The 12,822-nt window shown below is 34.1% G+C and overlaps 1 protein-coding gene and 1 long non-coding RNA gene across 8 annotated transcripts in view; one reads left to right on the top strand and one right to left on the bottom strand.

Moving 5' to 3' along the window:
- Window positions 1-12,822, top strand: part of LOC118188568 (RIMS-binding protein 2-like) — a 481,985-nt gene that overhangs the window by 226,429 nt on the left and 242,734 nt on the right. For all 6 annotated transcript variants that reach the window (XM_085816767.1, XM_085816768.1, XM_085816770.1 and 3 more), the window contains exon 6: window positions 12,719-12,802. In XM_085816767.1, coding sequence (XP_085672893.1) covers window positions 12,719-12,802 — 84 coding nt within the window. The remainder of the gene's footprint in view (window positions 1-12,718; window positions 12,803-12,822) is intronic.
- LOC146997140 (uncharacterized) overlaps window positions 9,852-12,822 on the bottom strand; it is a 269,052-nt gene continuing 266,081 nt past the window's right edge. For both annotated transcript variants that reach the window (XR_015041145.1, XR_015041146.1), the window contains exon 2: window positions 9,852-10,151. This is a non-coding gene — a long non-coding RNA (uncharacterized LOC146997140). The remainder of the gene's footprint in view (window positions 10,152-12,822) is intronic.

Here is a 12,822-nt window from a genome sequence, read left to right as displayed (position 1 = left end):
TCCTCCGCTAAATAAAAAGCAAACTTCTCTTTATCACAATGCCTAAATACCCATTTCGAATTCACTTTAGTGAGGGCCATGGGATCCAAAAATTAAACAACACTGTTTCACACAACACAGAATAAAGCTAAATACAAAATTTCCACATTTTTTCCCTATTTCCCCCCTTTTCCGATTAAAGAACCGTAATTCGTCCATTAATATCACATGACATATTCCATGATCTCTCATTTCCCTCACGCAAAATAATGCGTAATCGGAACTGAGTACTGCTCACATTATTACCAAAGTCCCAGGTAGTAACCTTTATCGCCTCCAAAATGTCGCCAAACTACCAGTTACCATATTGTAAAGATCAACCAAAAAATCTAATCGCGTGCAGATTATTATGTTTTCATTTATTTCCAAATTCATTAAAAATATTTTATTACAATTTACTGCCTGATTTTGTACAGTCAAAAGTCGTTAATTCGGAATGATCTATAATCCGGACCTCAAAACTAAAAACTTTCTGCGCATGCGCCGCGTTGACACATGCGCATAGGCGTTTACGCGTGCGCGTAAGACCTTTTACGACTGCGCATATGAGTGTGCGCAAGTGCAGAATACGTTTTCGCGTGCGCGTTTTATGTATAATGGACGTATAAGCTAAAATTATCTAATTATCTATTTCAGTTAATGTTGATGATTGCGTTGTTCCTTAATTTTCGAATTGGATCCGGCTTATTATTTTTTGCAGACTGTAAGAGCAATTTTATAAAAGTAAGCTTAAACTTTCGATTATATCAAATAGAATTTCCGTTATATATTTGTTAATATGTAAAGGATCTAAAGCGAAAGTATGTTTTGAAATCCGAAATCTGTTTATCAATTTCACGCTGCTCGGCGGGGGGAACGCCGCGCGGCGGGCGCGTAATGAATTGGAAGTTGATCTGTCAACACTATCCTTATCTTCAGGGCAGATGTTTTTATTTTATTTGGCTTATAATTGAAGATCAGATGTTTTTATTTTATTTGGCTTATAATTCCTTACCAAATGTAGTATTTCATCTCGATATGCTCCGTCTTTGATATGATTTAAAACAAGTTCCTCGTCATTATAATTCGCTTCCGATAGCGAAGAAAAGTAACAGAGGTTATTGAAAACGAAAAAATTTCGATTGACAAATTAGTCGGTGTTCTTGACACAGCAATTATAGGACTTGAACAGCGGAACTTTGTAACTGAACAAGAAATTATGTCTGTTTAATAGAATTAAAGAGAAAGTATTATCACATGAAACGAAGCAAAACTTAAACAACTTACATTGAATAAAATGTTTATTTAAGTAAACAAATAAATATTAAGCTTTTTCTTTTTGCAAATTTTGATACCCTTTAGATCATAATTGTACTTTATTTCATAAATTACGGTTTCATATTTTTAATTTTAGAATTTCTGCATGCCATCTTACGAGATTTAAACTGATGATCTATAATCCGGAAAAATCGATAATCCGGAATCGCCGAAGTCCCGACGAGTCCGGATTAACGACTTTTGACTGTACTTAATGATTAATAAATAATTATTGTAAATATGCTATGTAACTTATATTGTGATCTTTATTGGCAATTGAAATTGAATTGTTAGTAAGAAATTAATGATAATAAAATGCATTACTGATGTATCTAATAAGATGTATTATTGATGACAGTGCATAAAATTAATCAAAACTGTAAGATATATTGTTAAAAGGTACTATAATCTAAAATTAAGTCTTTAATCCAGACTCGTCAGGACTTCAGCGATTCCGGATTATAGATCATCAGTTTAAATCTGGTAAGATGGCATGCAGAAATTATACAATTAAAAATATGAAATCGTAATTTATGAAATAAAGAGCAATTGTGATCTAAAGTGTATCAAAATTTACAAAAAAAAAAAAAAAAAAAAAAAAAAAAAAAAAAAAAAAGCTTATTATTTATTTATTTTATTAAAAATTTCTTTCAACGCCCGCATGCATAAAGCATACATTACGCATAGTCAAAATTAGAAAATTGCAACCAGAAAACTATTTTATGTGTATTCGTGATATTTATAATGACGAGGAAATTGATTTAAATCATACCGGAGTACATCAAGATGAAACACTATATTTAGTAAGGAATATAAGCCGAATAAAATAAAAACATCTGCCCTGAAGATGAGGATAGTGCTGACAAATCAACTTCCAGTTAATTGCACGCCGCGACACCCCCCCCCTCCGGCAGAGCAGTGTGAAATTGATAAACAGATTTCGGAATGATTAGAGAAACAAATCACCTCTCTGTCACTTTCTTCATGCCTTTATCCATTTTTTGCAGGAAATCCACTTTTTGTTTAATGGACATTGAAACATGCTTTCGCTTTGTAGATCCTTTGGCAGCTCCAGAATCGGAAATTCTATTTGACATAATCGCAAGTTCAAGCTTACTTTTTATAAAATTGCTCAATAGTCTGCAAAAAAGAATAAGCCGGATCCAATTATAAGATTAAGGAACAACGCAATCTGCAGCATTAACTGAAATAGATAATTTTAGCTTAGCTCAGTGGTCGGCAAGGTGCGGCGCCAGAGCCGCATGTGGCTCTTTGGCTCCTTAAGTGCGGCTCTGGTACAAATATCCACGGAAGGCGCAATAATATTTTCATTTAAAAAAAACTTGGTAAGGAAAAAATTACATCTTATTTTGATAAATTAAAATTCTTCTATAAATCGAGAACATGTATAATTTTTTGTTTGATTAAAAAGATAGATAGGTAATTAAAATTTTATATTGTTGTAAAAATACGTAACGAACATCGAGTTTAATTTTATTAATTTTCGTAAACGTAAACATAAACTATGTACAAGCTATCAGCATGCACGTGCATGCTTATTATAAAATAGTGAAAGTACAAATTGGCATCACAGAGCAGCAGTTGCAGTGTGAACAATTTTTAATATGTTTAATTTTTAATGTGTCGATTTCAACAGATGGGGCCAAAAGTATGACCGGCGTAAGAAAAGGGGTTGTTGCTATTTTGAAAGAAAAAATTAATCACGAGATACTTGTTTACCATTGTATCATTCACCAAGAAGCACTTTGCAAACATTTCCGGAAGAAATTTGTAAAGTTATGAAATTAGTGATTACCATTATCAACTCCATTTTAGCTAAAGCTCTTAACCCCTTCGTGCCGACTGTCACGTCTACATGCCAGCAATGAACAGACTCACTTCCCGGCCGACATGCAGGTGGGCCAGCACATTTTCCCATTCAGCCCCGACTGTCACGTATTTGTGCTAGTGTCCTGGAACGTTTTTCAAACTATAATTTCTGCCACAAGATGGCACTGTATGTCCATATGGTTTGAGATACATGTACATTAGATCTTATACTCGAAGTGAGAGAAGCATGACTCGCATACACGTGTTTTTGATTATATAAAGAAAAGGGGAAAAATAAATCACGGCATTCAGAAACATTTATATGTTTCTGAATGGCGTGATTCATGACGTCTCTTTAAATTCGCATGTGGTAGTTGTTTATTGTAAGTAGAAAAGTTTTATTTTCGCGAAAGCATTGGGTATTTCTGTTTGCAGTTCAGTTTTTAGAAAATAATTAGATCTTGTTAGACGTGAATTTTTTCTGTTTTTACCGTTGCAATGTCGAAGCATAGAAAATGTTTAACAGAGCATGAAATAGCAGAAATGATGCAAAATATTTCAGATATTGATTCTGAAATTCTGATATTGATTCTGAAAGATTAACTGAAAGACATTTTCCAAAACTTTGTTCAGAAGAGACTGATAAGAAAATGAGACGACGATGCTTCGTTTGTTCACATTCCCGGAAAATTCCTCCAAAACGGCAAATGAGTTATTATGAGTGCAAGGAATGTAACGTAGGACTGTGTGTAGATCCCTGTTTTCAAATTTTTCATACGAAAAGAGAACTTTAAAAGTCATAAAATGGTGAGTAATGAAAATAAAATGTGTAAAATATGCATTTAAACAAGAAATAAGGTAATTAAAGTATATATAAAAATATCTAGAAAGCATAAGCCATTTAAATACTCTATAGAGCATTATTAAACAATGCGTTGATACTTCGGAAATTTCATGGATTTAGGCTTAATAGCAAAAAAGCCCCCGGCCCTGGACAGAGGCTCGCGTAAGATACTGCCGGCCTCCGCGATAAGTGCATGTTTGCGCTCCCCGGTGCGAAGGGGTTAATCATCGCCAATTCAAAGAATTTTTATTTGAAATGGAGAGTGAGTACGCTGATCGTCTGCTTCATAACAAGGTAAGTTGGTTATCAAGAGGGAACATTTTAAAATGTTTCACATCCCTTTTTCCAGAAATTAAAGCAGTTCTCTTTGAGAAGGGCGTTCACTATCCAGAACTAACAGACGATCAGAGGATCCAAAACTTTTATTTCCTGGTTGACGTTACGTCTCATCTAAATCAGCTTAATCGTAAACCACAAGGGAAAGGAAACTTAATTTTTTCGATGTTAAAAGAAGTACAGTCAAAAGTCGTTAATCCGGACTCATCGGGACTTCGGCGATTCCGGATTATAGATCATCAGTTTAAATCTGGTAAAATGGCATGCAGAAATTACAAAATTAAAAATATGAAACCATAATTTATGAAATAAAGAACAATTATGATCTAAAGGGTATCAAAATTTACAAAAAGAAAAAGCTTAATATTTATTTGTTTACTTTATTAAACATTCCTTCAATGTAAATTGTAATGATTGCTTCGTTTCATGTGATAATACTTTCTCTTTAATTCTATTAAACAGACATAATTTCTTGTTTACAAAGTTCCGCTGTTCAAGTCCTATAATTGCTGTGTTGAGAATACCGACTAATTTGTCAATCGAAATGTTTTCGTTTTCAATAACCTCTGGGTCACTTTCTTCACTATCGAAAGCGAATTATAATGACGAGGAACTTGATTTAAATCATATCAAAGACGGAGTACATCGAGATGAAATACTACACTTAGTAAGGAATTATAAGCCAAATAAAATAAAAACATCTGCCCTGAAGATAAGGATAGTGCTGACAGATCAACTTCCAATCCGCCGCGTGAAATTGATAAACAGATTTCGGATTTCAAAACATACTTTCGCTTTGTAGATACAAATTACATATTAGTAAATATATATCGGAAATTCTATTTGACATAATCGAAAGTTCAAGCTTACTTTTATGAAATTGCTCTAACAGTCCGCAAAAAATAATAAGCTGGATCCAATTTGAAGATTAAGGAACAACGCAATCTGCAACATTAACTGAATTAGATAATTTTAGCTTAGTGTGTAAATCCGTTAAACATTAAACGCGCATGCGCACAAACATATTCGCAGCCGTAAAGGTCTTACGCACTCTCGTAAATGCCTGTGCGCATGCGTCGCGTTCACGCATGCGCAGAAAGTTTGTAGCTTTGAGGTCCGGATTATAGATCATTCCGGATTATGGGTGTCCGAATTAACGACTTTTGACTGTAATAACATTCGAAAACAAATTATCCATTTTTGCACAGGATTTTGAAAGGGAAACATTGATTTTTTCACTTTCCGAGCCTGCTGAAGCATTGCCAAGAAAATAATTACTCTATTGATAAACACCATTTTAAAACAATAATTTTAAATACGAGAGAAGCATTTCTCAGCAGGTTTCAGGAATTTAAAAACAGCAGAGCAATTTAGCATTTGTCAAAAATGTCCTGAATGCTACGATAACCAAGAGAAATTTTCTCCTTTTGAAATTGACATTGGTAGCTTTGAAACACAATTGCTGATTTAAAAAACAAGGAGATATGGCGCTCGAAATTTGAACATCTGTGTGTTGAATTGGAAATATTGGAGAAGAAAAAATGTGATCTTAGTTCACAACACAAGAGGTTGCTTTGAATGACCTGGAGAAGGAAAACATAATCATTTTCAACGCTTAGAATAGTATTCCTGACTCTTACGATCATCTGAAAAAGCTCATGTTTGCTGTTCTTTCCCTTTTTGGTTCTGCATATATATGCGAACAATCTTTTTCAAGCATGAACATTAATTATCAAGAGTAAACTGAGAAGTCGTATTATTGATGAGAACTTGGAATCATGCCTAAAATTAAAAACAACAACATACAAACTAGACTTACTCAAACTTTCCAAGGAGATGCAAGCACATTGTTCGCATTAATAAATATTTATTAAGTATTAAATTTAGTTTTATTTAGTGTAATAAAAGTTTACTAAACAAGCAGATTTGGCTCTCTATTTTTTAAAAAATTGTTGTAATGTTCATATTTGGCTCTTTGGCTAATAAGTTTGCCGACCACTGGCTTAGCTTATACCGTGTGTTATACATTAAACGCGCATGCGTAAATGCATTAACCGTTAATGCATGCGCAGAAAGTTTGTAGCTTTGAGGTCTGGATTACAAATCATTCCGGATTATGGACGTTCGGATTAAAGACTTTTTACCGTACTCTATTTTAGGGACCAGATTCAGAAATGCATGTATGTATTCATGTTACATATGTGTATACACACACACTTATACACACATGCATAGGCCCACCAGTGGCAGAGTGGCAAAATCTTTGAATACTGAGTTCAAATCCAGGCAGATTGTCTAGCTTCATGGGCGTTTTCATGGTTTTCCCCATTTGTAAAGTATATATACCATCCATTTCCTTTAGAAAGTTTTCACAAAGGCAGATAGCCCTAGTTTGCTTTGCCATATTAAACTAAAATGAAACCAAAATCACTCATAGTTATATACATTAAATCTCTGAATCCTCTCCCGATAACAGAAGAGTACCGGTTAAAATTGCATGTAAGCAAATATTGGTAACCCTCAGATGGAGATAGAGGACTGATGATGTCTGCATGAACATGGTCGAATCGCTCGGACAGCATATCTTTTTTTTTTAAAGGGCTATGCATGTTCCAGGTGATTTTGGACCGTTGGCATTTGATGCACTAACGAGTCCAGTGGCAATATCCTTCAGCATGGACACCCAGACAAATCTTTTTTCTATGACCTTTTTTGACGCCCGAATACTTGCATGTGATAGATTGTGAAAGAATTGAAATTTTTTTCTAAAGTCAAAAGGTTGTTAATAAGGTCGAAGTTTGTTATTAAAAGTATCACACACTATTTGGACATCTGGAGTATTATAGACTGAGTTTTAGTGAACAGTTTGGTATTCACCAAGACTTCTGTGGCTTGTGAGTGAGCAATAAAAGGGAAATCCGATGGTGTATTCACATCAGTGTTTTGAATGAGGGAGAGAGTATCTGCGACAACATTGCTAGAGCCAGATATATGGTAGATGTCCGTGCTGAACTGAGCTATTTAATTTAAATGCAGAATTTGATTTTGAATGTGAATGCATAAGTTAGCGCTCGATGCTCAGTAAATATAGTGAAGTATTAAACCTTGAGATTATGCCAAAAATATTTTATAGCTGCATAAATGGCGAATAACTCTCTATCATATGAGCTGTACTTTTGTTCAGTGGAAGAGAGCTTCCGCAAGAAAAACACTAATGGCTGGTAGTTGTTAGTATATCTAACGTTTAATAATGGAAGTATCAGAAGCGTCGACCATAATACATATAGCTTTGATCTGGAGAATGATAATTGAGATTTGCGCATATTAATAAGGTCGTGTGCATATTTTTCAAATTCCTTAATAAGTTGGTCTCTCCAAAGAAGGGAGCATTTATCATTTTTCTTTGCATCTTTTAAGATATCGTGCAAAGGAACTCGGACGTATTTGGTAAGGAGCGACAATAGAATTTTTTCATGGCTAAAAAACATCCAAGTCGACTTATAGTGGTGAGTTTGAGGAAGTCAGTAATTATTTTCATTTATTCTGGCAGGGGTTTTACACTTATGGCAGTGATAAGGCAACCTAAGAAGGAAATAGATGGTTTTCCGAGTACACATTTGTTAGGATTTGAAGTCAAACCGTATTTATTTAAACAATCGTATACTTGATGGAGAGGATTGACATGTTCTTTTTCGTTAGCTGATGCAATAATGATGTCATCAAAATGCAAAACAGCAGAAAACCAGTCCAAATAAAACTTGGTATATAAAACGTTGGAAGGTCTGGCCTAACTTACTTGAATTAAATGGCATGGCCAGGAATTCGAAAAGACAGAAAGGGCTGGTGACAGCAGTTTTTTGGATGTCATCAAGCTTAACGGGTATCTGATGATACATCCGGGTTAAATCAAGGGTTGAAAATGTGGTTTATCCAGAGAATATATGAGTACAGTTTTTCAATGTGGAGTATAGAGTACCTACTTATCGAGTATCTTGACTGCATTTAAGCAACAATAATCTACACAAGGCTGCCAATCACCATCAGCTTTCCAAGCCATATGCAGGACAAGCGCCTGGCCCCAGAGTACAACCCCAAGCTCTTATTGGACATGCCTTGTGATGTTATACAGTGGCGAAAAAATTTCTCCACAGCAGTTTTGGGCTCCAAAAGCTTGAGCCTGAGGTCAGCAATGAGCGACGATAGAATAATTTGCCATATTTGCGAAATAATTACAAAAATAAAAAGCAGCTTCAGAAACATATTATGAATAATGCATGGTATTAGAAAAAAAGGTGCAATTCAGTGTGCAGTCGATAACTGTTTAGCAGTATTTTTGTCATTAGGTGAATATTTCATTAGGTGAAGTCATTTGGCAATAAACACTTTATATAAGATATAAATGTTAAGAAACACAAAACAATAACGAATAAAAAAACAGCATGATAACTCCAGTTGACAAAGTCAAATAAACGATGTTATTATTAAAATTACATTGCAAAACTGAAAGAAATCTCTGATATTCTGCCACAAGACTATTTTTGCAAATATTTAAACAGTTTTAAGAAATTCATGTTAGGTGAAACAACATGAAAGTCTAAAAAATCAGTATCTTCATGTTATCTAATCGCGAAAGTTTCACTTCCTTGTTTAAAAACATGTGTATGTTATTCATCATATTACGTCACCATGGTGTGATGATCTAACTAGGTGTTGGCCCCCAAAGCCGAAGTGAAAGAGCCAATACGGCCTGCAGCCTAAACCATTTGGAGACTTTTCCTGTTCTTCGTGAAGCAAATTCATAATATACAGAATGCTTTCATGTGATGCAAAAATTACTAAACTGTCAGTGCTGGTTAATGACAGCTTTCATATTCATTTTAAATGCAATTTCTAAAAACTTATGGAAAAAATAAACACTTTTTATAAGATATGAAAGTTAAGGGGGGGGGAATGCATGATAACTCCAATTGACAAAGACAAATAAACAATATTATAGATGCTCTAAAAATATCTTATCACTTTATCTTATTTTTAATCATAAATGAAGAGAAATTAATGCCTAGAATTAGAAAGTAAAAAAATTAATCTGATTACGAACAATTTTGATTCCAAACAATCTCTATATAACAAACAATCAATAAATGAAAGGAAGGTTATTTAATTAACAAACATTTCATTTTTATGAAGAAATAACTAGCTTTTGCATTTATATCACTTTTAAAAACACTTTTCTGTAAAATAAACTGCCGATTCATGAAAACTGCGGCAGACAAGATTATTTATACAGTAAGAGTTAAGTGCTATTTGTTGACTTTGCTGAAGAAGCAAATCTTGTTAATGTATCCTGCTATATGAAATTATACAATATATTTCCTAAATATCAGTATAGCGCTACGAATTGCACTGAATATAGATGCTTAGCCAAACGGTATTTACGCATCAAGTTTTATCGATTCCCAATTATCATGATTTAACAATTTAGATAAAAAGTGCCGATATATTTTCTTATACTGTTATATTTGTTTTAATTGCCAATATTCTGTTACATTGCATAAATTCACATTAACACAGAACATAACCAAGATCAAAGTAATACAAGTTCCCCTTGACATAATTTCAAACGAAACAAATAATGGAAATCTTTTCAGCCTGACGTCATAAACGGCAACCAATAAGAACAGGGTGATGATACTTTGATACTTGACAGTTTGGCTGGCCTCAGCGCAATATCTATCGCGCTCTTACCAGCACCTCAATTATCCCTGGGTAGGCCAAACCTCGCATGAAGATCTTCGAGTGGTAAACCCTGTGAGAAAGGGAAATTAGTAGTAAATTAGGTCCATACCTGTGAGAAAATAAAATAAAAGTGAAATAGTGGAAAGGAATATGCCAATTTTTTAGATATTGTATGTAAAAAGATGAGTAGCATACGGGCGGAGATTAAAGTCTTCTTCCAGGAGTTTCGTACCTGAAATTATCTGCATAATTAACAATGTTAGTGTTGGTCGCCTTGGTATAAAAGTTATTATTTATTTTCACAATGTAAGTTTTGATGTCATCTAATTTTAGGTCTTTGTGTAGGTCAGTGTTTCTAATGAACCATGGAGCTCCCTTTATTTTTCTAAGAAAGTTATTTTGAACGGGTGGTGGCTGGGGCCAGGCGCTTTTATATGCAGGGGACTTGCCCAAAGACTTTTTTAAAGCCGATTGATGCCATTTGACATGAGAATTTCAATTTCTTAACCTGCAGTTTGAAGTAATTCAGCAGAAGCAGGTAATTTTCTAGTTTTTGTGAAAATAGGATGACCTTTAGTTTCGGTGTGATGGAGAACTGTTGAGGTTCATTACCTATGACAAATTTTCGACAGCTTTGTAGATTTAATTGGCAAAAATTTTATCATATTTTGAGCTCCCGACCACAATATGAATGTTGGTATTGAGCGTATCACCGTTGTTCTTGTTCCACAAGATTATAGTCTTGTGGTTAGTCTGCCACAAGAATAAAATCTTGTTTGTCCATCAGATATACGATTGTTTTTACAATTAATAAGTAAGTTCAGTTTTGAGAGAAACTCAACACATGTGATGGGTGATTGACATCTGCAATGACACAGGTAAATGGTTTAACACAATTTTAAATTGATAATCAAACATTTGATGCCATATGTTGGTATTTTTATGCCATAGTGGCGAAGATGGCTAATGATATAGGATTGTTTGCATGCTGATAGTAGCTTTTGGGTATAACTCAACCAGGAACCTCCTTGGGTATAACTGATATATTGGGGTTGGTATCGAATAAAAAAAGCCATGAATCGGACAGAAGAATTTAATTAATTTGGCGGTCGTAGTGTTAGCCATCGGGTGACTGCCGATCTAGTTTTCCCTAGAAACTGCATGGAGAAATACATTTTAGTGTCCTTGAACCAAAGTGAGTGTGATAGAAGCAAAAGTTACTGATCAGTTCTTAAACTGTCAGTAGCATCCGTTAAATCTGCTACTCCTTTTATCATTTTTAGAAAGATTGACTTTACGTTCACGGGGGCGTTTGTGTTTGTTTTTTACGGCTAGTGAGAGTTCATTTACTTGCTTCGCTTGCACTTTTGCAATTTGCTGCTGAAAGAGGGATGTATATGCTATGCCAGTGCTATTGATGCATGCAAGTTATTCATTGCACACAATACGATAGGGCTAGAAGCATTCTGCTGGAGATTGGAAAACGCTAATCATTTGGCTGACTCTCCTGATTCACTGTAATAAGAATCCTTGGAGATATCATATCCTTGGTAACTTTATCTCCATATGTATTCAGAATTAATTGCATTACTATTTCATTAGAAAAGTGTTTGTTACCGGTTGACGCCCCCTCTGCAGTGCAGGGAATGCGTCCTTGTAGTTAGATAATACAAGAAGCATTGTGCATGCTTTAGAGCAGGAGACACCGGAAGTAAGCCAGGCTTCACAAAAAAGTAGGTCACATATCAACACAACCGAAGGAATGTAGTAGCATATTATAGTTCAGCTGTCTCACTATAACAGAAATCGTTAACTTAAATACCTGTATATTTAACAGAATATATGCTTTAAAAGCAGTATGCAGGAAATGAACTGGGCCTAGGGATAAAAATGTTTGAAAATTTCGCTGAAATATATAATGCTGACTTTTATTTGTAATTCAAGTGTATTATCAAGGAATTTTCAATCTATATGCATGTAAGTTTTCTAAATCTGCAACAAATAAATAATTCATAAACATATGATCCAAATCGAGGTAGGGGGGCCTTTTTCCTCAAGGATAAAAGATATAGAAATTGCTTGAAAGTAATTTTGTTTTTTAACTCTGGGTCCAGAAATTTAAATAAATTGAATAGAATTCCCTCTTAATCTTCAAAGAAAAACACAAAAACAAATAAATGGACGAATAAATAAATAAAAATTAAAACAAAATTAAATATGAATACTTGCAGCAAATTTTCTGATTTAATATAAGAAAAATTCAAATTATGATGCTGTGTTACTTATAAATTTAATAACACTGGAATTCTGTAATGAGAAAACATAAATGAAAAAATGTAAATTTGATGCCTAACTGCTATAGCAATGAATAAGAACCATGGGAATTCTCCTACCTATATCAGGACTATATTCCTAGGGTGAAGAATGCTGCATATTAAAGATTGACAAGATTTTTAGTGATAGTTACACTTGTCATGAAAATGGAGTTACATGCAAGCTATCCTTTTTCTGTTGTTAACTACCATTGCATACTAACCCTTATTTTATTTCTTTTGTTTTCAAATCATTAAGTGCATATATCTAGAAAATTACCTGTCTGCTGATATATAAGTCCATTATTTTATTTATGTGAAACAGGAAATACGTTTACAAAAGAGGGAGTCTGAGGTACAACAGCTGAGGCTGGAGTTGAATACTAAAGATAACCTGTGTGCTGATTTAGTAAGCATAGTATTTGTAAT

Source organism: Stegodyphus dumicola, chromosome 5 (assembly GCF_044657685.1).
Source record: "Stegodyphus dumicola isolate Sdum_Otavi_A_Nest chromosome 5, ASM4465768v1".
Classification (NCBI taxonomy): domain Eukaryota; kingdom Metazoa; phylum Arthropoda; class Arachnida; order Araneae; family Eresidae; genus Stegodyphus; species Stegodyphus dumicola.
Note: the sequence above shows the minus strand (reverse complement) of the source record. Positions and strands in the feature narration are given on the sequence as shown.